The sequence below is a fragment of the Rhinopithecus roxellana genome, chromosome 4 (genome assembly GCF_007565055.1).
Source record: "Rhinopithecus roxellana isolate Shanxi Qingling chromosome 4, ASM756505v1, whole genome shotgun sequence".
Taxonomy (NCBI): Eukaryota; Metazoa; Chordata; class Mammalia; order Primates; family Cercopithecidae; genus Rhinopithecus; species Rhinopithecus roxellana.
The window spans coordinates 81,721,044-81,745,209 of record NC_044552.1 but is presented as its reverse complement, the minus strand read 5'-3'; the positions used below and the strand labels follow the sequence as shown (position 1 = coordinate 81,745,209).

Here is a 24,166-nt window from a genome sequence, read left to right as displayed (position 1 = left end):
AAATACTTTACCAAAGGTTTACTACATATACTTGGAGAAAATTGTTCTTTTTTATAGAAAATCATTTTTTAAATTTTTTTACTAATTTATATTATTTTAACCTTCGATTAGTCTGAAGTTGTAATTATTACTTTGATGTAAAGAATTGTATAGTAAATTTACAGTAAATTTGCAACTTAACCTTTGAGGAATTGTATTATAAATTTGACTCTGTTTAAATGTGAAATAAATGGGAGAATTATGAGACAATATAGTGTTCACTCCCATATACTATGTTTTTCAGTGACTGTACTCTTTCACAACTGCTGACTTTTATGACTTTAAAAGACATTTTTAACCTACAATTGTGTATAATATGTTTGAAACATTATTTCTAAAACATTTCAATTTTTTTTCTTTTAGGCCTATGGCATGTCTGCGTTACCTTTAAATCTGATAAAAGGCACTAGAAGCGCTGCTTATGAACGTTTAGAAAACACTGAAGACATTGAAGAAGTAGAACAACACATTCAAACGATTAAATCAAAAGTGAGTTGGTGTTTTGGTGTAATTGGGAAGCATAAAACTACTTTGTCTTAGAGCTACTCTGATATGACTTAGACATTGTCAACCCCATAACTTTTTACATTGTTTGAATTTCTTGCAGCATAGCTGATATGGTTTGGCTGTGTCCCTACTTAAATCTTATCTTGAATTGTAGTTCCCATAATCCCCTGTGTTGTGGGAGGGACCCGGTGGAGGTAATTTAGTCATGGGGGCGGTTACCCTCATACTGTTCTCATGATAGTGAGTTCTCACAAGATCTGATGGCTTTATAAGGAGCCTTTCCCCCTTTGGCACTTCTCCTTCCTGCCGCCATGTGAAGAAGGACATGTTTGCTTCCCCTTCTGCCATGATTGTAAGTTTCCTGAGGCCTCCCAGCCCTGCGGAACTGTGAGTCAGTCAAACCTCTTTCCTTTATAAAGTACCCAGTCTCGAGTAGTTCTTTATAGCAGTATGAGAATGGACTAATACAGTATCCTTACAGAACCATGTCTATATTTCTAAAAATTTGTCTTATGTGTAATGTAGGACACTAGCAATTTGAGAATTTCTATCATTGTTCTAACACTTAAAAAACAAAAGTTTTTCTTATGTATGATCAAGATCTTACTAGTTCTCAGGTATCATCATTTAATATATAATATTATATTTTACTATAATATTTATGTTGAAGTTTTATTTACTAGTTGAATAAGCTAAAGATTACATGTAACCCCTTGCCAATTAAATGTGCTTTTAAAAATACAGTAAAAAGTTTTTCTTCCTCTGTCATCCTCAAGTAAGAGATAAATCTTATTCAAAGATCGTGGGAAAAAAATGGCAGGTTCTCTAAATTATTCTCCTAAGCTAGTATGATTCTGATAAATAAACCAGATAATGACAGCACACAAAAAAGAAAACCATATACTGGCTTTCTTATGAAAGTAGAAGCAAATATTTTAATACAAATAAAATGTAAGTGGCCAGGTATGTAATTTGGCTTACACCTGTAGTACCGGATTGCTTGAGCTTAGGATTTTGGTACCAGCCTGGGCAAAACCCCATCTCTACAAAAAAATACGAAAACTTAACTAGGTGTCGTGGCATGCCTATAGTCCCAACTACTTGGGAGACTGAGTTGGGACGATCACTTGAGCCCGGGAAGTTGCGGCTGCAGTGATCCATGATCGTGCCACTGCACTTCAGCCTGGATGATGGAGCAAGACCCTTTAAAAAAAAAAAAAAAAAAAAAAAAACAGCAATTCAAAACCTATGCTATAGTAAGAGAATATTTCATAATCATCAGATTAGGTTTATCTCAGAAATGCAAGCATGATACATCAGAAAATACATTAAAGTAGTTTAACATATTGAGATTAAATGTGAAATATAAATATCTTAGTAGATGTTAGAGTATTTTCTAAAAGTTAATTTGTAGTTACATTTTTTAAGAGTCTTTTCAAAATAAAGATAAGAAAATATGGAAAGGAAGCCTCTAATGAGCACAATACTTAATAGTGTAAGAATAGAAACATTCCCATTAACATCAAATATAGGAGTAATGTTAGTATCCTTGTTACTTTTAGCATATTTCTGGCAATCTGAGTCAGATAAGAAATAATTTAGAATTTACATATAAGCTTGGAGAGGAGGAGGGAAAAAGGAAAATAACTTTTTTTATTGGCAAATATCATCTACCATGATAATCTAAAATAACTGACAAACTAGTGGAACTAATAAGAGTTTATCATGGTGCCTAGATGTAAACATAACAATTATTAATTAGTTGGAAGATGTAATAGAAAATAATCCCATTCACAATAGCCACAAACTATAAAATAATAATAAATGTCAAGAACAACTCAATATATATTTTTAAAATTCTTTGGACCTCTTTTAAATTTTTATCTGTGTCAAATTTTTATCAGAATTTGGGGATTAGACTGTTTGTGAGTATGTAAAATATACAACTTTTTAAAGAATATTGAATGGCATGACATGTGCCTGTACGTACACATACACACCTTTTAATAATTAAAGTTTAACAGTTTACCTCTAGGAAATTATCCTACTGAATTGTTTGTACCTAAGTATATAAGGATGTTTATGGCACATTGTTAATGGCCCTCAACAAAAATTAAAAAAGGAAATAATCTACATGTTCAAAAGAAGTTGTTAAATCTAGATACCATCTTGTAATGTGCAGTAATGAAAAGGAATGAGATATATTTATAAATCTGTATATAGCTTGAAGAATATGTCATGTAAAATCAGACTATCTCAGTTCAAAATCTAGCTCTACTGATTGTGCACATAACATCTGTAGGCCTTTTTTGCTGATTTAGTAAATGAATATAATACTATTATCTGCCTCAAAGAGTTATTCAAGAAGATGTACAAAAAATAAATATAAAAAGAGAAGACCAGTTTTATGCACAAGAAAGGTGCTCAAGACACTTCTCAAAAGAAGACATACATGTGGCCAAATAATCATACGAAAAAAGCTCAACATCACTGATCACTAGAGAAATGCAAATAAAAACCACAGTGAGATACAATCTCACATCAGTCAGAATGGCTGTTATTAAAAAGTCCGAAAATAACAGATGCCAGCGGGATTGCTGAGAAAAGAGAACCCTTATACACTGTTGGTAGAAGTGCAGATTAGTTCAACCATTGTGGAAAGTAGTATGGCGATTCCTCAAAGAACTAAAAGTAGGACTACCATCTAATCCCAGCAATCCCATTAGTGGGTATATACCCAGAGGAATATAAAGCATTCTGCGATAAAGACGCATGCATGCAAATGTTCGTTGCAGCACTATTCACAATAGCAAAGACATGGAATCAACCTAAATGCCCATCAATGGTAGACCACATAAAGAAAATGTGGTACATATACACCATGGAATAGTATGCAGTCATTAAAAAAAATGAGATCATGTCCCTTGCAGGGACATGGAGAGAGCTGGAGGCCATTATCCTTAGCAAACTAAAACGTGAACAGAAAATCTAGTACTGCATGTTCTCACAAGTGGAAGCTAAATGATGAGAACACATGGACACAAAGAGGGTAACAGTGCACACTAGGGCCTACTGGAGGGCAGAGGGTGGAAGGAGGGAGAAGATCAGAAAAAATAACTAATGGCTACTAGACTTAATACCTGGGTGATGAAATAATGTGTACAACAAACCCCCATGGCACACATTTACCTGTGTAACAAACCTGCACATCCTGCACATGTACCTCTGAACTTAAAAGTTAAAAAAAGGTTTTCAAGAAATGTTAGCTATTATGTATAACAAGAAATCATAAATACTTTTGTATATGTGTACTTTGTGTGTGTGTGTGTGTGTAAACAGAAAATTTGCCGAAGGATATTTAACAGCTTAACAGTAAAAAACGTATAGGAAAGGGGAATGGTAATATGGTAATTGGAGACAGTGAGACTGTGTGAAGGGAAGCTTTCATGTTTTACTTTTTTTCTTAACCAGAGGTTTGTTATACCCTTTAACTACATTTTAACCTGTATAACTGTATTTTTTCTTTCAAATGAGATATATGTTCACTGCTGAGTTTACATCTTAGTATTTGTTTCTCTGATCAAAATTATTCTTATATTCGTTTAGTCAATTGGCAATGCAGAATGGAAATTCATCCCTCATTCCACTGAAGCATTCACCAAGTAGGCAGATAACTTGGGTTTGTTTCAAGTGGATCCTTAAATCAGTTTACTAATTTTTTTTTTTTTCTGAAATAGTGAACACCAGCATTGAGACAAAATTACTTCATTTTTAGTATCCTTTTGATACGGTAATGGGAATTTTGGGGAAAATTGTTATGGTTAAGATAAAAAGTGCAAAATCCTTCTCATACACACTTGAAGTATTGTTACCTGGATTTATCCTCCAGAAGGGAATGTTCATTTTATTCCTCTGATCTCAGAAAATCCCTCTTAGTTTTCGTTGTCTGGGATCCAGTGATAATACCCAATGTACTTAGAGGAATGAAATATAGTCTGTAGTATGTAATGTGTGGTCTCTGGACTAGTAGCATCTGTATCTCCTAGAAATTTGGTAGAAATTCAAATTCTAGGCCCCACCCAAGACCTACCAAATCATATCCTTTGGGGATAGGGCCTAGAAATCTGTATTTAACAAACTTTCCAAGTGATTCTTATGCATAAAGTTTGACAAGCAATAAGATAAGGCGTGGAAGAGGATGATTGGTTCCAGAAGGTCATAGTGATGCCGATATGTAAAGAGATTGTTGTAACTGTGTAAATCTCTTTATTAAATGTTACCTAGGTATTCTCTGCATTATATTTATGATTTCAAATTGAGGTTGCACTAGGAGAGCAATATGTTGTGTATCTGCTAGGAACCTATTTAAACCTTAATAGGAATATTAAAGACATTCTAATACCTAATGTATGTGCATTTTAAAAATATAATCCTATACAAATATTTTTATTGTTCCTGCCGATAAAAACAATTTTATATTTTATTTTTTCTGTATTTAGTAGTAGTTTTATTTTTTGTACCCAATTGAAGACAGGAGCAGGAGAGTTCAGTGGGAAAGTGTATCTATGAGATATGATGAGAAAAGTACTGCTCATGGTTACAGAAAATATCATGTAAAAATAGATGGAAATTATCTGTCAGATAGGTTGACCAAAGAAAGTATGACTCATTTGCCAAAGTACTTGGAAAACGAGGAAGTATCAGTTGTTAGCAATTATTACAAAAACCTCTCCATGCCATCTGTACTTGTGTTGCTTCATTCTGCTAGCATTTGAATTGGGCTGAGAGGCATCAGTTCAGGTAACATAACCACTTGACTAAAAAGAGGGAAGGGGCAGAGCCAAATCTCTTAAAATAAGTGATACAGTGAGTTTGGAGAGGAGGGAGAATCATTAAACAAAGTACATAGTCGTTAACACTTCTTATCAAATACACTTTTTGTGGAATGTTTTTACAAATGGTTATCTCTCTCCACATAACTACCGTGTATTGGGATCAAGAGGAAGGTAGGCATAAATGTACACACATCCACATGTTTTTTTTTTTTTATTATTATACTTTAAGTTCTAGGGTACATGTGTATAACGTGCAGGTTTGTTACATATGTATACTTATGCCATGTTGGTGTGCTGCACCTACCAACTCGTCAGCACCCATCAATTCATCATTTATATCATGTATAACTCCCCAATGCAATCCCTCCCTCCTCCCCCCTCCCCATGATAGGCCCCAGTGTGTGATGATCCCCTTCCCGAGTCCAAGTGATCTCATTGTTCAGTTCCCACCTATGAGTGAGAACATGCGGTGTTTGGTTTTCTCTTCTTGTGATAGTTTGCTAAGAATGATGGTTTCCAGCTGCATCCATGTCCCTACAAAGGACGCAAACTCATCCTTTTTTATGGCTGCATAGTATTCCATGGTGTATATGTGCCACATTTTCTTAATGCAGTCTGTCACAGATGGACATTTGGGTTGATTCCAAGTCTTTGCTATTGTGAATAGTGCCGCAATAAACATACGTGTGCATGTGTCTTTGTAGTAGAATAATTTATAATCCTTTGGGTATATACCCAGTAGTGGGATGGCTGGGTCATATGGTACATCTAGTTCTAGATCCTTGAGGAATTGCCATACTGTTTTCCATAATGGTTGAACTAGTTTACAATCCCACCAACAGTGTAAAAGTGTTCCTATTTCTCCACATCCTCTCCAACACCTGTTGTTTCCTGACTTCTTAATGATTGCCATTCTAACTGGTGTGAGATGGTATCTCATTGTGGTTTTGATTTGCATTTCTCTGATGGCGAGTGATGATGAGCATTTTTTCATGTGTCTGTTGGCTGTATGAATGTCTTCTTTTGAGAAATGTCTGTTCATATCCTTTCCCCACTTTTTGATGGGGTTGTTTGCTTTTTTCTTGTATATTTGTTTGAGTTCTTACATCCACATTTTTATGCTGACCTTGGTTATCCTATGTTTATTGCAGTTGTATGGTTTTTTTAGTTTGTAAATTTGCCTAAACAGTGTCCATCCTGAAAAAGTTTTGTCGCCTGATCTGCTAAATCTGCGGGGTACTTTATTAAGATGTTAATGGTAAAACTTTTGTTTTGTTCCGTCATTTGCAGAGCAAAGATGGTCGACCTTTGCCAGCAAGGGATAAACGCGCCTTAAAACAGTTTGAAGAAAGGTTACGAACACTTAAGAAGAGAGAGAGGCATTTAGAATTCATTGAAAACAGCTGGTGGACAAAATTTTGTGGCGCTCTGCGTCCCCTGAAGGTAGATTAAATTTTTCAAAATTATACTGTCACTCTTCTCTCAAGTTTATGTAGTATCTCTTGGAGAGATTGAGTTCTCCTTTTGAAGCATTACAGCATGGTACTTAAAATGGATTTGGGAGTTTAATCTGGTTTTAAATCACAGCTCTCTTTGGTAGTTTGGGCAAGGTGCATAACCTTTCTGAGCAATGTATTACAACAATTGTTGAGAAATAAAAATAAAAACATAGGTAAGTATTGCAATATGCTGCTAGCATATTCTTCAAGTTTATACTTTCCTGTAAGTAGATCTGTTACTCATGTTAGAGCTTAGAAGCCTATGCTTTCTCCTGGTAGATTTACAGTTTAAGGTCTTATGTTTAAGTGTTTTGTCTATTTTGATTTGGTTTTTGTGTGTGGTTTAAAATGAGGGCCCAGTTTCATTCTGTTGGCATGGAGTTCATTTTTTCCAGCACCATGTTGGATTGACTATCCTTTCCTTAGTATGTATTCATGGTACCTTTGTCAAAAATAAATTGACTAAGTTTATGGATTTATTTCTAGGCTCTCTATTGTTTTCTACTGGTGTACATTTTTGTTTTCATGCCTTGCCATACTGGTGTTTCCTCCCACTTTTATGGAGATCCAATTGTTTCTTTTAACACTGCACATAATTAATGAATGCAGTTTGGTGAGTTTAGACATACATATTCATTTATGTTGCTATCACCACATTCTGGGTAATGGGCATATACATCACCTCCAAAACTTTCTGTATTTTCCTTTGTTGCTGTTGTTGATTTGTTAACATTTAAAGTGAGATCCATTCTTTCTAAAATTTTTATATGTACTACATATTATTGTTGACTATAGGCCCTCTCTTTCGTGGCAGACTTATTCATCTTGTGTAACTGCATCTTTATATCCCTTAGATGACAACTTTTCTTAGCTTTTTTCTGCATTCTCTGGTAGCTACTATTCTAATTTCTATATCTATACTTTTTCCTATTTTAGGTGTCTCACATAAGAATTGTGCAGTGTCTTTCTATGTCTGACTTATTTCATTTAGCATAGTGTCTTTCAGGCTCATCCATGTTATCACAAATGAGAGGATTCCCTTATTTTTTACAAGACTGAATAATATTCCAATTTTGTATATGTGGCGTTTTCTTTATGAATTTATCTATTTGTATGGGTTGTGAAAACTGTGAGAAACAAAATGACTTTCTTTAATCTAAAAAAAAAGAACACAGGAACTCTGACTTACAGTAATAGAATTTTTCTCATTGTTAGATTATGTTTCTGAAAGTATGTAAAAAGACATTATTTGACATGGAAAATTATTATTTTCTCTTTTTGGAAACCATTGTTTGCCAGCCTTGGATTCTTGGGACTGTAGTACTTAAACCTAACTATATAGAATGAATTAAGATCATTTTAATATGGCTCAGACTAAAAAGTAACAAAAACTGCTGGCCACAGACTTCTAAATATGCTCATTCTATATCTGGAAGCATTTCAAACACCAGACCTTTGTATACAATAGCATACAAGTTGTAATTCAGAAAATTCAATGAGTGCAGTAACTTGGAGTTAGGCAAAATGAAGCTAGAAAGTGGGTTTGGGCTAAATTTTAAAAGAAGTGATTCAACATGGACAGATAGAGGGGAACAACACACACTGGGACCTTTCAGAGAGTGGAGGGTGGGAGGAAGGAGAGGATCAGGAAAAATAACTAATGGGTTCCTTGCTTAGTACCTGGGTGATGAAATAACCTGTACAACAACCCCCATGACACAAGTTTACCTATGTAACAAACCTGCGCTTGTACCTGTGAACTTAAATGTTAAAAAAAGAAAAAGAAATGATTCAAAGAACCATTCAAAGATGAGTCAGTCAGGTTCGATTCGGATGCTGCTTTCTCCACCTTTTATAATTAGAAAGAAATGCACTAACTGCTCACCCTAAAAAGACCCTGGTTTGAAAGAGATTTTTAAAAATAGACCATAATCAGTTAGTTTTTCTATATAATCACTTTTTAAATCTTCTGTTAGAATAAATTTTTAAAACTTTACCCCAGTTTTTTTTTTCCCCAAGGTGATTTGTCTTCATAGCACTGCAAGTATGATAAAACCCTCTCCAGCTTTATTTTAATCCTAAATTGTTTTTTAGGTTTTTATAAATATTTATAATCTGGTCTCTAACATCAGCTGCCATCTTTTATATGTGCTGTGTTCCATTTCACCAAACATATGTTTAGAAGGATTTTCAAATCAACTTTACTAAGTGTACACATTGGTTTTGTCGAATATAGATAGATAGGACATCCACATCACCTGAAAAATCTACCTCGTGCCCTCTCTTGCTCCCCTGAGCTCAGACTTAGGTAACTGTTGATGTCCTTTCTATCGTTAGAGGTCAGTTTTATGTGTTCTGGAATTTTAAATAAGTGGAATCATAGACTGTACAATCTTTTGTCTGGTGGCTTTTTTGGCATGGCACGGTTTTTGAGATTTGCTCATGTTATTATTTAATACTTTTTTTTTGCCCAGTGGTTTATTCAGTTTTATTGTTCAACAGTATTACAGTGTGTGTCTGTATCACAGTTTGTTTATTCACTCACCCCTGTTGGTGGAAATTTGGGTTGTTTCTGGTTTGAGACTATAATGAATAATACTAATATGAATATTTTTGTACAAACCTTTGTGTAGTTGTGCTTTCATTCATTTCTTTTGGATAAATACTTGAGTAGAATTTCTGGATCTAATGTTTAATATGTTTAACTTTATAAGAAACTGCTAAAGTGTTTTCCAAAAGGGTTACAACCATTTTGCATTCCCATAGCAATAAGAGATTGCCCATTGTTTCACATTCTTTTCAACTCTTATGTAGTGTCTGTAGACTTATTCTTATGAATGTGCAGTAGCATCTCACATTTTTGCTTTGCATTTCATTAGTGATTAAATGATATTTAGCATCTTTCTGTATGCTTATTGGCTATTTTCTATAAAATGTGTGTTTCAGTCTTTTGGCCATTTTATAAATTAGGTTTTTCTGTTATGAGTGAGATACAAACATTCGTTGTATAGTCTGGATCTAGCACTTCGTCAAATTGATGTCTTGTATCGTCTCCTAGTTCGTGGCAAGTTTTCTTTACGTTTTTGGTTTCTTAACACTGTAATTCAGGTGTTTCTTACATTTTGATGAATTCCAATTTATATGCCTATTTTTGGTTCATATTTTTATGTCCTCAGAAATGTTTGTCTGTCTTAAGGTAACAAACATTTTCTTCTAGAAATTTTGTAGATTTACATCTTATGCTTGGGATCGTGGCCCCTTTTAAGTTACTTTTGTGCTATGGTATGACTTAAGAGTTAAGGTTCATTTTATTTTCTATGTGGATATCCAATTGTTCCAGAATAATTTTTTGTCAAGACTATCCTTTGCTCATTGACTTTCCTTGGAAGTTTTGTCAAATAAATTGATTGTAGTATAAGTGTGGGTCTGTTTCTGGAATCGCTATTCTACTCCATTGACCTATATGTCTTTATGCTAATACTTGATTACTAGAACTTTATAATCTGCCATAAAGTTAGGTAATATAAATTCTTCAGTTTTATTTCCCTTTTTAAAAATTGTTTTGGCTTTACCAAATCCTTTGCATTTTCATATCAATTTAAGAATCAATTTATAATTCCACAAAACATCCACTAGGCCATCTGTTGGGATTACTTTCACTCTTATAGGTAAATTTGGGGGAGAACTGATATATTCTATCCATGAACATGATATCTATTTATTTACATCTTAAATTTCTCTCAGGAATGTTTTGTAGTGTTCAATGTAGAGGTCTTACAAATATCTTTATAAATTTACCTCCAAGTATTTTTTATACTCTTGTAAATTATGTTGTTTAATTTCAGTTTTTAATATTTGTTGTTAGTATGTAGAAATTTGTCTTTGTATCTTATCCTTATATCCTGCAACCTGGTTAAATTATTAGTTCTAGTGCCTTCATTGTAGATTCCTTAGGAGGGTTTCTTTTGTACATGATCATATCAGCTGCTAAAAGACAGTTTTACTTCTTCCTTATAGGATTTGTAATTGCTTTTATTTCTTACTTTCCTAATTTCATTGGTGGAAACCTCCAGTACAGTTATTCTTTATGTTAGTAAATGTGTCATTTCTGAATATTGATCTAAATTTTTACCTATTTTCCGTGTCTGGTCCTAAGTTAGGAATAGGGTAATAGGCATGCCTGAAGGAATCTCTAGGGGTACAAACTAGTCGTTATGTAATTGAGGGTTTAACTTGTATTATGATGAGATAAACACTGCTTTTTTCCTTAAATGAGATATGAAAGTTGTTATTCATTACCTCTGTGTTTGTGTACAATTGGTGTAATAATTCAGAAATAGAAAGCCAAATTTTTGTTTAGTGTTTCTTTTCTTTTTTTGAAATGGAATTTCGCTCTTGTTGCCCAGGCTAGAGTCCAATGGCGCAGTCTCTGCTCACCACAAGCTTCACCTCCCAGGTTCAAGCGATTCTCCTGCCTCAGCCTCCCAAGTAGCTGGGATTACAGACATGTGCCACCATGCCTGGCTAATTTTGTATTTTTAGTAGAGATGGGGTTTCTCCATGTTGGTCGGGCTGGTCTCGAACTCCTAACCTCAGGTGATCCACCCGCCTCAGCCTCTGAAAGTGCTGGGTTTGCAGGCATAAGCCACCGCGCCCAGCTCATTTAGTGTTTCTTAAGCATTAACATTCAAGTCAAACTAGAGGAAGAAAGTAGATCTAGGTCCACTTGCCCTTCTATACAGCTCTCTCTGTATATGCTGAAGGTAATTTAAGGTCTTTGGGAAGTTCCTGACATTAAATTTCTTAGAACTTATGTTCTATCTCAAAATTTTGTGCCAGTGTTACCTTTTATTCTCTACTATAATTCATGTTTGTCTTTTTATGAAATGAATTAAATTAAAATTTTTGCAAATGTAAAAAAATTTACAATTTTTAAAATTAGTGGAGGATTTTTTTTTTCATTCCCATGAAGATGCCTGTTGATCTTGTGATTGCCATGCATTTCCCTAGCATATACATAACTTATTTCAGAAGCATAGGCTTTATGGTCACCTAATCCTGGGTTTGAGTCCTTGCTCTACTCCTCACCAACTATGTAACTTCTTCTTACTTAAGCTTTTTGAACCTCACTTTTCTCATTCTTAAAATGGAATTATATACCTGCCTTATTTTGTTGTGGGAATTAAATGAAATAATGTATGCAGTGCAGTTCCTTTTGACGTAAACAGCTCAGAAAATTGCAGCTGCTGCTGTTATAGTTCTGTATGTAGGATTTTTCAAGTTCTTAAATCCTACCATGAAAATGAAGGGAGATTAGTTTTGTGCTGAAGACAATTGTAAAAATAAGCACCTAATTAGAATAAGTTAATAGCTCTTTAAAACAGCAATTATATATAATATTGAATGCATTTCTAAACATACAATCTGATGTTCATTAAATACTTAAATAAACTCTTCCCTGACAGAAGAATATACTTTGAGCTTATACAGCTAATTGGCCTGGGTAACTTATAGATCATTAGGTTTTAAATGTAACTTGAGATTTTACCATATATACTTCTTAGGCTTATACAGAAAATTATAAATTTATGTTTGTAATTACATTGCATGTATTTTTTAGATTTTTTTTATTGAGGCAAAATATATATGTCTCAATCTATGATTTGGAATATTTTTAGGTGTATATTCAATAGCTGTAAGTACATTCACAATGTTGTGCAGCCATCATCACTATTCATTTTCTGATCTTTTTCAAATGGAAACAATACATTTGTTAAATGGTAATTCTCCATTCCCTAGTGATTTCTCTTCTGCTCTCCATGTTTGCCTATTCTTGGTACCTAGATTAAAGAATACAGGAAATATAACATACACAAAATTATCTAACAGTAAGATATTATTGAGACTAAATATGTCCATAATATCAACAGATGTGAATAGACCTAACTCACCATTAGAAGAAAAATTTTAATTTTCTTCACAAAGTAGATCCAATGTATGCTGTTTAAAAGAGACATACCTAAAACAGTAGTTCAGAAAGACTAAAAATAAACAGGTGTTCAAAGACTTACTAGACAAATGGAACAATAAGGAAATAGTGATCCTATTAGACAAAATAGAATTCAAGCCAAAATACACCAATTGTAACAAAGAAGGACACGTTTTGTGGTAGGTCCAGTGCTTTCTTCTTCACCTAATGATGGCCTCATCCAGGAAACCTGTGACGTTAAGTGGCAAAGGAACCGTACAGATGTAATTAAGGTTATAAATCTTAAAATACAAAGATTATCCTGGATTATTCAGGTGGGCTCAGTCTAATAACATGAACCCTTAAAAGCAGAGAACTTTCTGGACTAGAGTCAGAGAGAAGTGATAAAGGGTACATCAAAGATATTCAAAGTGTGAGAATGACTTGACTTGCCATGACTAATTTTAAGATGGAGGGGGAAGTGTGACGAGGAATGCAAGCAGCCTTAAGAAACGGAGAGATGTTCCCAAATGATAGCCAACAAAGAAATGAAAACTCCAACTCTACAACCTTAAGGAACTGAATGTCAGCCAACAATCTGAATGAGCATGAAAGTATTTCTTTCCCAGAGTCTCCAGAAGGGAACATAGCCCTACCGACACCTTGGTTTTGGGCCTGTGAGACCTCAAGCAGAGACTCCTTTGAGCTGCACTGTGCATAGACAGCTGACCCACAGAAACTGAGATAATAAGTGGATGCTGTTTCAGGCCACTACGTTTGTGGTGGTGTGTCATTGGCAGCAGTAGAAAACTCACACACTTTTTAATATGAAAAGCCACAATTTAGAATGAAGATGTAATAACTGGATATCTGTGTACCAATTAACACAGCAGCCACCTTGAAAGCAAAAACTCTGGGAGATTTCAGAAGATAAAGATTGAAATATAGTAATAATAGGAGATTAACAACATACTCAGGGTAAGACATTTCAAGTGGATGAAATAGAGTAAAAATATAGAAGACCTAATAGTAAGGTACAACTTACAACTTTACATCTAGATAATAGAAAATAACCTTTTCTCCAAATGCACAGGGAACACAAAAGTTGATCATATATTAATTAGATCTTGAAGAAAGTATCAGGAAGTTTCAAAGAAGAGATACATTGCAAACAACTTTTCTCTGATTGCAGTGCATTAAAACTAGAAATTGTAACAAAATCAATAAACTAACATACTTTTCACTTGAAAATTAACCTTATATTCAGCAACTTTTGATCAAAAAGCAAGGAGAAATATAGAATTTCTAAAAGTTAATGATAATTGAAACATATTAGAATCTGTGGGATACCTTTAAAACAGAGATCAGTCCCTGGTGTGATTCCGTCCTCTGCGACTGTTCTCTTGAGCAGTGGTTTTTTTTATCTCTGTCTGCCTTCTCTCCCACCAAAGTGCACGCAGCCACCTGATGGAAGATTTGATGGACATGGACATGAGCTCCCTGAGGCCCAGAGCTGTCTTTTCAGTTGTGAAGTAAAGGCTGACAAAGATTATCACTTTAAGGTGGATAGTGATGAAAATGAGCCTAGTTATCTTTAAGAACGGTCAGTTTAGGAGCTGATGCAAAGGATGAATTGCACAACAACAGAGAAATTCATAGCCTGAAACACACTTACCAGTAAAAGTAGGAGAAAAAAAAAAAAAAAACAAATGTCCAAGCAAGAAATTCCAATCCCAAAAAACCTATCAGAAAAACAAAAGGAATTACAAAGAAAATAAAGATAAAGGTAGAAAGCAGTGAGGTAGGGAGAAGAAAAACAGATGAATTACAACAGTCCCTCTATATCTGCAGATTCTGCATTTGCAGATTCAACCAACCATGGATTGAAAATAGAGTCTTAATTTAGTACTAATAAAGTAATGATTTCTGCCTCTGCATATGTTTTTATTAATAGATAGACCACTACCTAACTTCATTAAAAGGAACTAGGGCTGCTTGGAGAAATGTCTGATTTTAGGACTGTTGCTGGGAAAGCACATAATAAGCTTGGAACATCTGATGCCAGAACGTAAGAAGTGTTTAGAGAATAGTGGGGGGATAATAAAGGAACCAGTTTGTAGGGGCTCCTATTGCCTAAATCTGGGACCATTTAGGTGTCAATGATAATAACAGATGATAACTAATTGAATAAAATAAGAATTTATAAGTCTATATTGACATAAGTAAAGTAAATACATTAGTAAATGATGGGGAAGGGAAAGCTCTTCCCTACAGTAGAATTCCAACAAATAAATATAGAAGCAATTAGAAAATCAGCATTTGACAAATACCACAGGAAAAAACATATTGTTTCTGGGAAGAGGCATCTGTGGATACTCAACTTGAAGTTAAAAGTTTGGTGACAACAAGATTTTGCATATTCTCAAAGTATCTCACCACAAAACGTTAATTACAGAGGGGGAAATAGTAATTGTACAACAGAGAAACCTGACTGAAACCACCTTACTACATGATTTAAGTTAAGCTCATCAGTAATGGGGCAAATAGATGTGACTGTGCCACTTGATATGATATGAGAAGGACTCAACACTTCTCTGTCATTTCTGCCAAAAAAGCATAATCTAAATATAAACATGAGAAAATAGGCAATCCAAATTGAGAGACATTCTGCAAATTAACTTCCCTGGACTTTACAAAATGTCAAGGTTATGAAATACCTTGTTCAAGAGAAATTGATATTATATAGTAATTAAGACTTGTTAAAAAGAGAATGATAAAGTACGGGTAACGTTAAAATTTGGAGAATATGAGCGAAGGGTATAGTGGAATTCTTTGTATTGTTTTTCCATATGTCTGAAATTATATTAAAGTGTTTAAACTCTTAAGTTTCACTGGATCCCCTCTCTCCTCCTCTAAAAAAATTGGCTATATCCTTGCCCATCTCCTTTCTTCATTGTCAGATTTTACGAACGTCTGTCTCCCCATGATGTACTTACTTCACATTGCATGCCTGTATCAAAACAATTCATGTACCCCATAAATATATACACCTATATACCCACAAAAATTTTAATAATGAAAAAACCTTTCATCAGAGAAATATTGAACTAAAGAAATTGCTCCTAATAGACAATAGGGAAAATTATAATCAAGAGCTGAGTGATACTGTACTGACAAATCATCATGAGAATCTTTGCAACTTGGAAAATAATATTTTATAGGCAAGGCTGAATAACATTGATCTTCTAACTTTTTTTAACTTTATGAACTAGGGCACTTATAAAAAATAGAATTCTATTTACAGAATTATTATAACTCTTGTCACAATGTCTTATCAAAATTTGATAATGAAAACCATGTGTCTTTACCCTTTTACCTATGAGGAAAGTCTTGAAGACTAGTCAGTTTGCTACTTAATTTGAGTTAAGGGCCAGAGATGCACTGCTTCTCAGCCATTGGAGAACTAGGCGTAAGAAAGTCAGATGGACTGGAGAGAAGAAAATTTAGCTTGGTTAAAACTTAAATCCAATTATCCTTTCCTAAATTCTCTGTTCAAACTCTTAACATGAGTTTGAGGCATCTTTTCATAATAGTCATCTAATACTCTAGATGACTTTTCTAAGGCAGGGTTTCTCAAACTTTAGTGTTTGTAAAAAATTACCTGAGAATCTTGTTAAAATACAGATTATGTTTAGTTAGCATGAGATAGATCCCAAAATTCTGTATTTCTAGCAAGGTCCCAAGTGATACTGAAGGTCCATGACTACACCTTGAGTTATAAGATTCTAAGCAGCTTTACAGCAGCCACGTACTTATGCTTCCTGTCCTCATTACTAGTAAAGATAAAGAAAATTAAAAGGTTTTCTTTCCTCAGGCCCTTCAATCTATCTGAAAAAAGCATTATTTTTTTTCTCTAAACATTCTTCACATCAGCCATTGCTCTCAGCAACAAAAGAAAGCAATACATGTATTTCATAAATTTAAGGCAACATTAATAATAAAATGTGATAGTAGTCACTGTTTATTTTACATTTGTAACTTTGATTTACTCTCTACTCTTTTATTACATTTCTAGAAGTACAAATATTATTTTCTGGATATAGGCAATTCACCTGTGAAACCTGATAAGAGGTGTGGCTTTCAAAAATTGACCCTATATTGTTTCCTTACACACTGCCTTGAATTTTTGTTTCATTTTTGTCATGCAGCATTGAATTTTAGGATTGTCATGCAGCATTGAATTTTTGTTTCATTTTGTCATGCAGCATTGAATTTTAGGATTGAATTGGGTTAATAAGCATCTGAAAACACAACTGATTTTGAGAAAATGATTAAAAGTGTATATTTGGTATAATTAATTATATTAGTAGTTGATGCTGCTTTCTAACACTAAGCAGAGTTTAACACTGTACAGAGTCTCTCAGTCTCAAGTCTTGGCACAATTAATGTTTGGGGCCCAATAATTTGTTGGGTGGGGACATAGAGGGAAGGCTCTCCTGTGCATTATAGGATGTTTAGCGTATCATCTGTTGCCTCTGCCCACTTAATGCCAGTAGCAACACCCTCCTCCCCCAATATCATAATCAGATGTCTTAAGGCATTACTAAATTTCCTTTGGGGAGTAAAACAGGCCCAGTTGAGAACCACTGGTTTAAATGAAAAGAATACAAGGTTTTAAATTTATGTAAAAGGGATAGTGAATAAATTTTGAGGAATGGTATGCCATTAGATAGGGACACTTTAGTCTTCTTTTTAAGTAATACAGAAATAATTTTCTGGAGAGTTGATTCATCATTGGTTTAGATAGCATCATGTGTAAAGTAACACTGACAATATTTTTACTCTGACCAAAGCAATGTCTTGATATTCTTCGTAGAGTACCGCATATCACCTTTTATTATATTTTTTTTAAACTGCATTATTTATATCTGTTTAATACCTAGGAAAAAATTTGGTTTCTGTCCTGTTTATTCATGTCTTTAAAACAGAACATTTTGTTTTTAAAATGTTATTTCTTCCTAACTTGATCTATAGATTGAGTGCAATTACAGTCAAAATCTCAGCAAGTTTATTTTGTGGTTATTGAGAAACTGGTTCTAAAACTTTTGTGGAAAGGAAAAATGACCCAGAATAGTCAGTGTAATACTGAAGAACAAAGTTGGAGGTCTGACACTACCCAAATTTCAGCCTTCCTATAAAGCTACAGTAATCAAGACAACATGGTATTGGTGGAAGACTAGACACCACTAGATCAATGGAACGTAATTGGCCAGGTGAGGTGGCTCATGCCTGTAATCCCAGCACTTTGGGAGGCTGAGGTGGGTGGATCACGAGGTCAGGAGATCGAGACCATCCTGGCTAACACGGTGAAACCCCTTCTCTACTAAAAATACAAAAAAAATTAGCTGGGCTTGGTGGCACGCACCTGTAGTCCCAGCTAACTTGGGAGGCTGAGGCAGGAGAACGGCGTGAACCCAGGACGTGGAGCTTGCAGTGAGCTGAGATCGCGCCAGGATACCCCAGCCTGGGCAACAGAGTGCGACTCAGTCTCAAGAAAAAAAAAAAGGAACAGAATAGAGAGCCCAGAAATAAACAGATACAAAGATAACCAACTGGTTTTTGACAAAGGAGCAAAGGCAGTTCATTGGATAAAGAATAGTCTTTTCAACAAATGGAGCAATAATAATTGGATGTCTGTATGCAAAAACAGTGGATCTTTTTTGCATATAGATATCCAATTATTACTTTCACAAAATTAAATCATCTTTCACAAAAATTAAAATATATTTTAGACCTCATTGTAAAAACAAAATCGTAAAATTTCTAGAAAATAACATAGAAGGAAATCTATGTGACCTTAGATTTGGCAATGAGTTTTTAAATACAACACCAAAAGCACTATCCATGAAAAAATAATGTATAAATTGGAATTTACTCATATCAAAAACTTCTGCTCTGTAAAAGATACTGTTAAAAGAATAAGACAAGTCACAGACTAGAAGAAAATATTTGCACAGTCCATATCTTGATAAAGGACTTGTGTCTAAAATATATAAAGAATTCTTAAAACTCACCAATAAGAAAACCAGCAATGCAATTAAAAAACGGGCAAAAGTTCTGAGCAAATACCCCACAGAAGAAAAGACACAGATGGCAAATAAGCATATGAAAAGGTACTCAACATCATGTATCATTAGGGAATTGCAGTTGAAACCATGAGATGCCACTTCATGCTTATTAGAGTGATTAATATCCAAAAAGGAAAATCTGACATTACCAAATGCTAGCTAAGATACAAAGCAACAGGAACTACTTATTCATTACTGATGGGAATGCAGAATGATACTGCCATTTTGGAAGATAGTTTGGCAGTTTCTTACAAAGCTAAACCTACCTGTTTATTAGGATCTAGCAGTTAGAGTCATAGCCATTTACCTGATTGGATTGAAAACTTATGTCCACAGGATACCATGTACATGGATGTTTATATTAATAGCAACTTTACGTGTAATGTCTAAAACTCAGAAGCAACCAAGGTGTCCTTCAGTAAGTGAAGGGACAAACTGTGGTACATCTATATACTGTAATGTTACGTAGTGATAGAAAGAAAAACTATCAACTCACAAAGAGAAATAGAGGAAATCTAAAATACACATTGCTAAGTGAAAGAAGCAAAAGAAGCCAGTCTACAGAGGCTACATACTCTGATTCCAACTATATGATATTCTGGAAGAGGCAAAACTGTAGAGGTAATGAAAAGATGAGTGGCTGTGAGGGATTTGAGGTGAGGTAGGATAAATAAGTGAAGCACAGGGTATTTTAGGCCAGTTAAACTATTATGTTTGATGCCCTGATGGTAGATACATGACAGTATCCATTTGTCAAAGCCCATAGAATATAAAATGTAAACCTTAATGTGAACTATGGACTTTAATAATAATACATCAATATTGTTTCATCAATTTTAACAAATGTACCACACAAGTGAAAGACGTTAATAATAAGAAAACTGTAAGGGAGAGGGATAAGTAAGAACTTCAGCACTATCACCTTGATTTTTCTGTAAACCTAACAATGTCCTTAAAAATAAAGTCTACTAATTTTTTTAAAAAATCAATTTGTAATACTGTTGCTTCTAATAATCACATTGTGAAAACAATCATTGTTCATCAGGAGACTGGCTTAATTGTTATCTCCATTTTAGAAAGTACTGTAGAGCCATTGAAATGAATAGGAGCACTATATCTTTCTTTACAAATAAATCGTATCTTGAACAGTCCTTTACAATGTTCATCATGTGTTGTATTTTAACTGAAACTAATGTTAAGATTGCAAATATTGTGGTAGGTACTCTTTTGGTTAATATTGTGTGAGAGTGAGAATGCACCATTTCTGGAATGATTCGTAGGAACCTATTAATGATAATTACCACTGAGGAGTGAAACTGGAGACTAGTGAATACAAGTGAGACTTATAACCCTTTAATTTTTTAGCCAGGCTTTGTTTTTAATTTTAAGTTGTAATTGTGTTTTTAAAGATGTCCTTCTCTTCTAGCCTCATTTGATAGTGGACCTTTCCTTTATTGAGGCCTGTATCACAACTTCCTACATTTTCCATCTCCCTTGCATCCTCTTTGTTTTATTCAAGCTAGCCTTACCCATTCCATATGTATGCTTTGTATATATTTTCTTACCCAGATTATTAAGATTCAACCAGACTGTTTTTTTCTCTCTCTCTGCTGTTATTTACACATGTATTTAATAGACCATGTTCAATGTATTTGTCTTAGTTTGTGCTGCTATATTAAAAACTAAAATAGAACTCATAGACTGAGGGGCTTAAACTGTCAGCCCAACCTTTTTGGCACCAGGGACTGGTTTCAGAAGAGAATTTTTCTGCCGACTGGAGGGATGGTTTTGGCATGATTCAAATGCATTACATTCATCATTAGATTCTCATATGGAGTGCGCAACCTAGATCCCTCGTATGCACAGTTCACGAAAGGGCTTATGCTCCTATTAGAATCTCATGCTGCCACTGATCTGACAGGAGGTGGAGCTCAGGTGGTGATGCTTGCTCACTTGCCACTCATCTCCTGCTGTGTGGCCAGGCCATGGACTGGTACTTGTCCAAGGCCCCGGGGCCTGGGGACCCCTGGCTTAAAGAACAGACATTTATTGCTCTGGAGACTGGAAAATTCAAGATTAAGTTGCTAGCAGATTTGATGGCCATATTCTTGCTATGTCCTTTCGTGGCAGAAAGAGAACTAGTTCTGGTCTCTTCTCTTCTTATGAGGACACTAATTTCATCATCAGGGCCTCATCTTCATAAACTCGTCCAACTGAATTACCTCCCAAAAACCCTACCTCCAAAACCATCACATCAGGGTTAGTACTCCAACATACAAATTTTGGAGTGTGTGGAGACACAAATAATCAGTTCATAATAATAATATAAGTTCAGAAATCCTTTTGCCAAAATCCTTGGATCAAACGTAGTATAAAATTTAGAATTTTTCATTTTTCAGAATAAATGTATATATTACATATTAAATAATACCCTCTGAAAGAACCCAGAGCAGCAGCCTTCTTACCCTCTTTTGAGCACATTAATAGTTTTGCAGTGAATATATATTAATAAATATTCACAGTTAGTTACTTTTTTTTTTTTTTTTTAAGACCCATGTTAGTTTAAGCGAGATTTAATCAATAAATGAGTTAGGAAAAAAAATTTGATTTCTAGAAACATTTTAGATTTCAGAATTATGGATAAGTGATTACAGATGTGTGTAACTTTTTTTTTCATTTGAGACATAATTTACCATGAAATTCACCCTTTTAAAGTGTATATTGCAGTGATTTTTAGTATATTCACAAGATTGTGCAGCTATCACCATCTAATGTCAGAAAATTTTGTTCCCTTAACAAAAAAACCTGTACCCATGAGCAGTCTGCCCCATTCTCCCAGTCCGTGGCAATGACTGATCTTTCTATCTCTATGGATTTGTCTTTTCTAGACATTTCATATAAATGGAATCATTCAATATGTAGTATTTTCTGTCTTCATTTAGCGTAAATGTTTTTAATGATTCATTCATGTGCATATAGCATTATTTCATTCTTTTTTATGGCTGACTGATATTCCATTGTATGGATATACCACATTTTGTTTATCAGTTTGTCAACTCATGGACATTTGGGTTTTCATTTTTTAGTATTATGAAAAATGCTGCTGCGAACATTTGTACACAAATTTTTGTGTGGATAGATGTCTTCAGTTCTGTTTGGTATATACCAAAGACTGGAATTGCTGGGTGATACAATAACTATATTTAACTTCTTGAGGAATTGTCAAGGCTGTTTTTTAAAGCATCTACACCATTTTACATTCCCATAGAGTATTACATACTCTATGAGAGTTCCAATTTCTCCATAGCCTTATAAACACTTGTTAATATTTTTTTTGTTTATAGACATCCTAGTGAGCATGAAGTAGTTTGGCTCACATTTCTCTGGTTCAGATTGTGGGTTTGATTTATATTTCTCTAGTGAATGATATTGAGCATCTCTTCAGGTGCTTATTGGCCAGTTGTATATTTCCTTTAAAGAAATGCATATTCAGATCCTTTGCCCATTTTTCAATTGGATTGTTTTCTTCTTATTAAGGTGTAAGAGTTCTTTATATTCACAAAACAAATATTTTCTCCTATTCCGTGGGTTGGTTTTTCACTTTGCTGATAGTAGCTTTTGAAGCAAAAGAATTTTTAATTTAGACAAAGTCCAATTTTTTTTTCTGTTGCTTGTGCTTTAGGTATCTGATCTAGAAAATCATAGCCTAATCCAAAGGTCACAAAGAGTTACACTTGTTTTCTGTTAACGGTTTTTATAGTTTATTAGCTCTTACATTTGGGTCTTTGGTCTGGTTTGAATTTTTATATGGTGTGAGGTAAGGATACAAGTTCTTTTGCATGTGGGTATCTACTTGTCCCAGTACTATTTGTTAAAAAGACTCTTCTTTCCCCGTTGATTTTTCTTGTAATCTGCTTTTACAGAGGAGAAAATGTTCAGAAGTTCTTATTCCGTTTTTATTGACGTTACCTCTATAGTTTAATTTTTATTTCAAAATTGGCATTGTAGCTAGAGCATAATATGTAGCATTTAGGTCACCCCAATGTGGTCATCACTGATATGATTCTGTAACTACTAATTTAAGTTCTGGTATTTAAATATGTATAGTTTTCTTGGTCTTTATAAAGTATTTATATTTTTTACATTTCTGTATTCCATTAAGTCACTGATTAAGCAGTCTAATTCTGGGTCAGTCATCTCTACAGATTGGGAAGATAGCTAAGAGGGTTGTTTTTTGTTGTTGTTGTTGTTGTTTTTTGTTTGTTTTTGCCAAAATGGACATCAAAGGAAGGGAATCTTAATTTCAAATCCTGTTTCCATATCATGTTCTCCTACTACTAATTGGCACTTAGTAGTTATATTGCCTCATGCTACAAACTATTTTTTGTTAACAGCTATTAGGAAGGAATGTTTTTCACTTGCGAATCCTAAGTATAAGTCTGTCTTGCCTTTCGGTTGACCACAGTGCCAAATATAGATGCCTGAATCTAGTAGAAAAAAAAAGATTAACTCCTTTATACCCTCTACTAATGAACATTTGTTACTATAAAGGAGTCACTTCAAAATCTTTTGCAATGAAACCCTTTTTAAATAATGAATTCTCTTGCGGAATCCCAGCATGAAAAATAGTACATGCAATATCACTCTGTTTTCAAGAGATGACTATAGCCTTCTTGGTCCCCTCTCGTTGTCAACTCTCTCCTTCCCAGTGAACCCCAAAGGCACCCTGCCATAACTGAAGAATTCCCCAGAGTGCAAGTCTAAAATTACTTCCAAAAATCATCTTTTCAGGCTAGGTAGGTTCATCCGTTACTTCTTTTATTCTCTCAGGATTCTAAAATTTACTTCAACAGTCATGTGAAATAAGATGAAAAAATCTCCCTGCCATTCATGATTTCATAACATTCATTGATCTCTTTATATCAATTCCAGTTAAAGGAGGAGCCCCACACACTTAACTGTGCTTACTGGGACTCTTCTTTTTGGGTCTGGTCTTGACAACTCTTTAGCCCAGTTGTCCCTGGAACTTGGGGAAGATTTTGGGGGAAAAAGAGCTTAGGTTTTTCTTAACATAGATTTCACCCCTTTTATACCTTGAAACTTTTCATTAGAAACTCAGTTATAATATTTTTCTTCCTCTTGTTCTACCAGCTTTAATATAAATTTCATACAATTGGGAGAAATGTGTTC

General features: G+C 34.3%; 1 protein-coding gene across 2 annotated transcripts in view; it reads left to right on the top strand.

Moving 5' to 3' along the window:
* Positions 1–24,166, top strand: part of LMBRD1 (LMBR1 domain containing 1) — a 130,819-nt gene that overhangs the window by 79,502 nt on the left and 27,151 nt on the right. For both annotated transcript variants that reach the window (XM_030928612.1, XM_030928613.1), the window contains exons 8-9: positions 403–528; positions 6,672–6,824. In XM_030928612.1, coding sequence (XP_030784472.1) covers positions 403–528; positions 6,672–6,824 — 279 coding nt within the window. The remainder of the gene's footprint in view (positions 1–402; positions 529–6,671; positions 6,825–24,166) is intronic.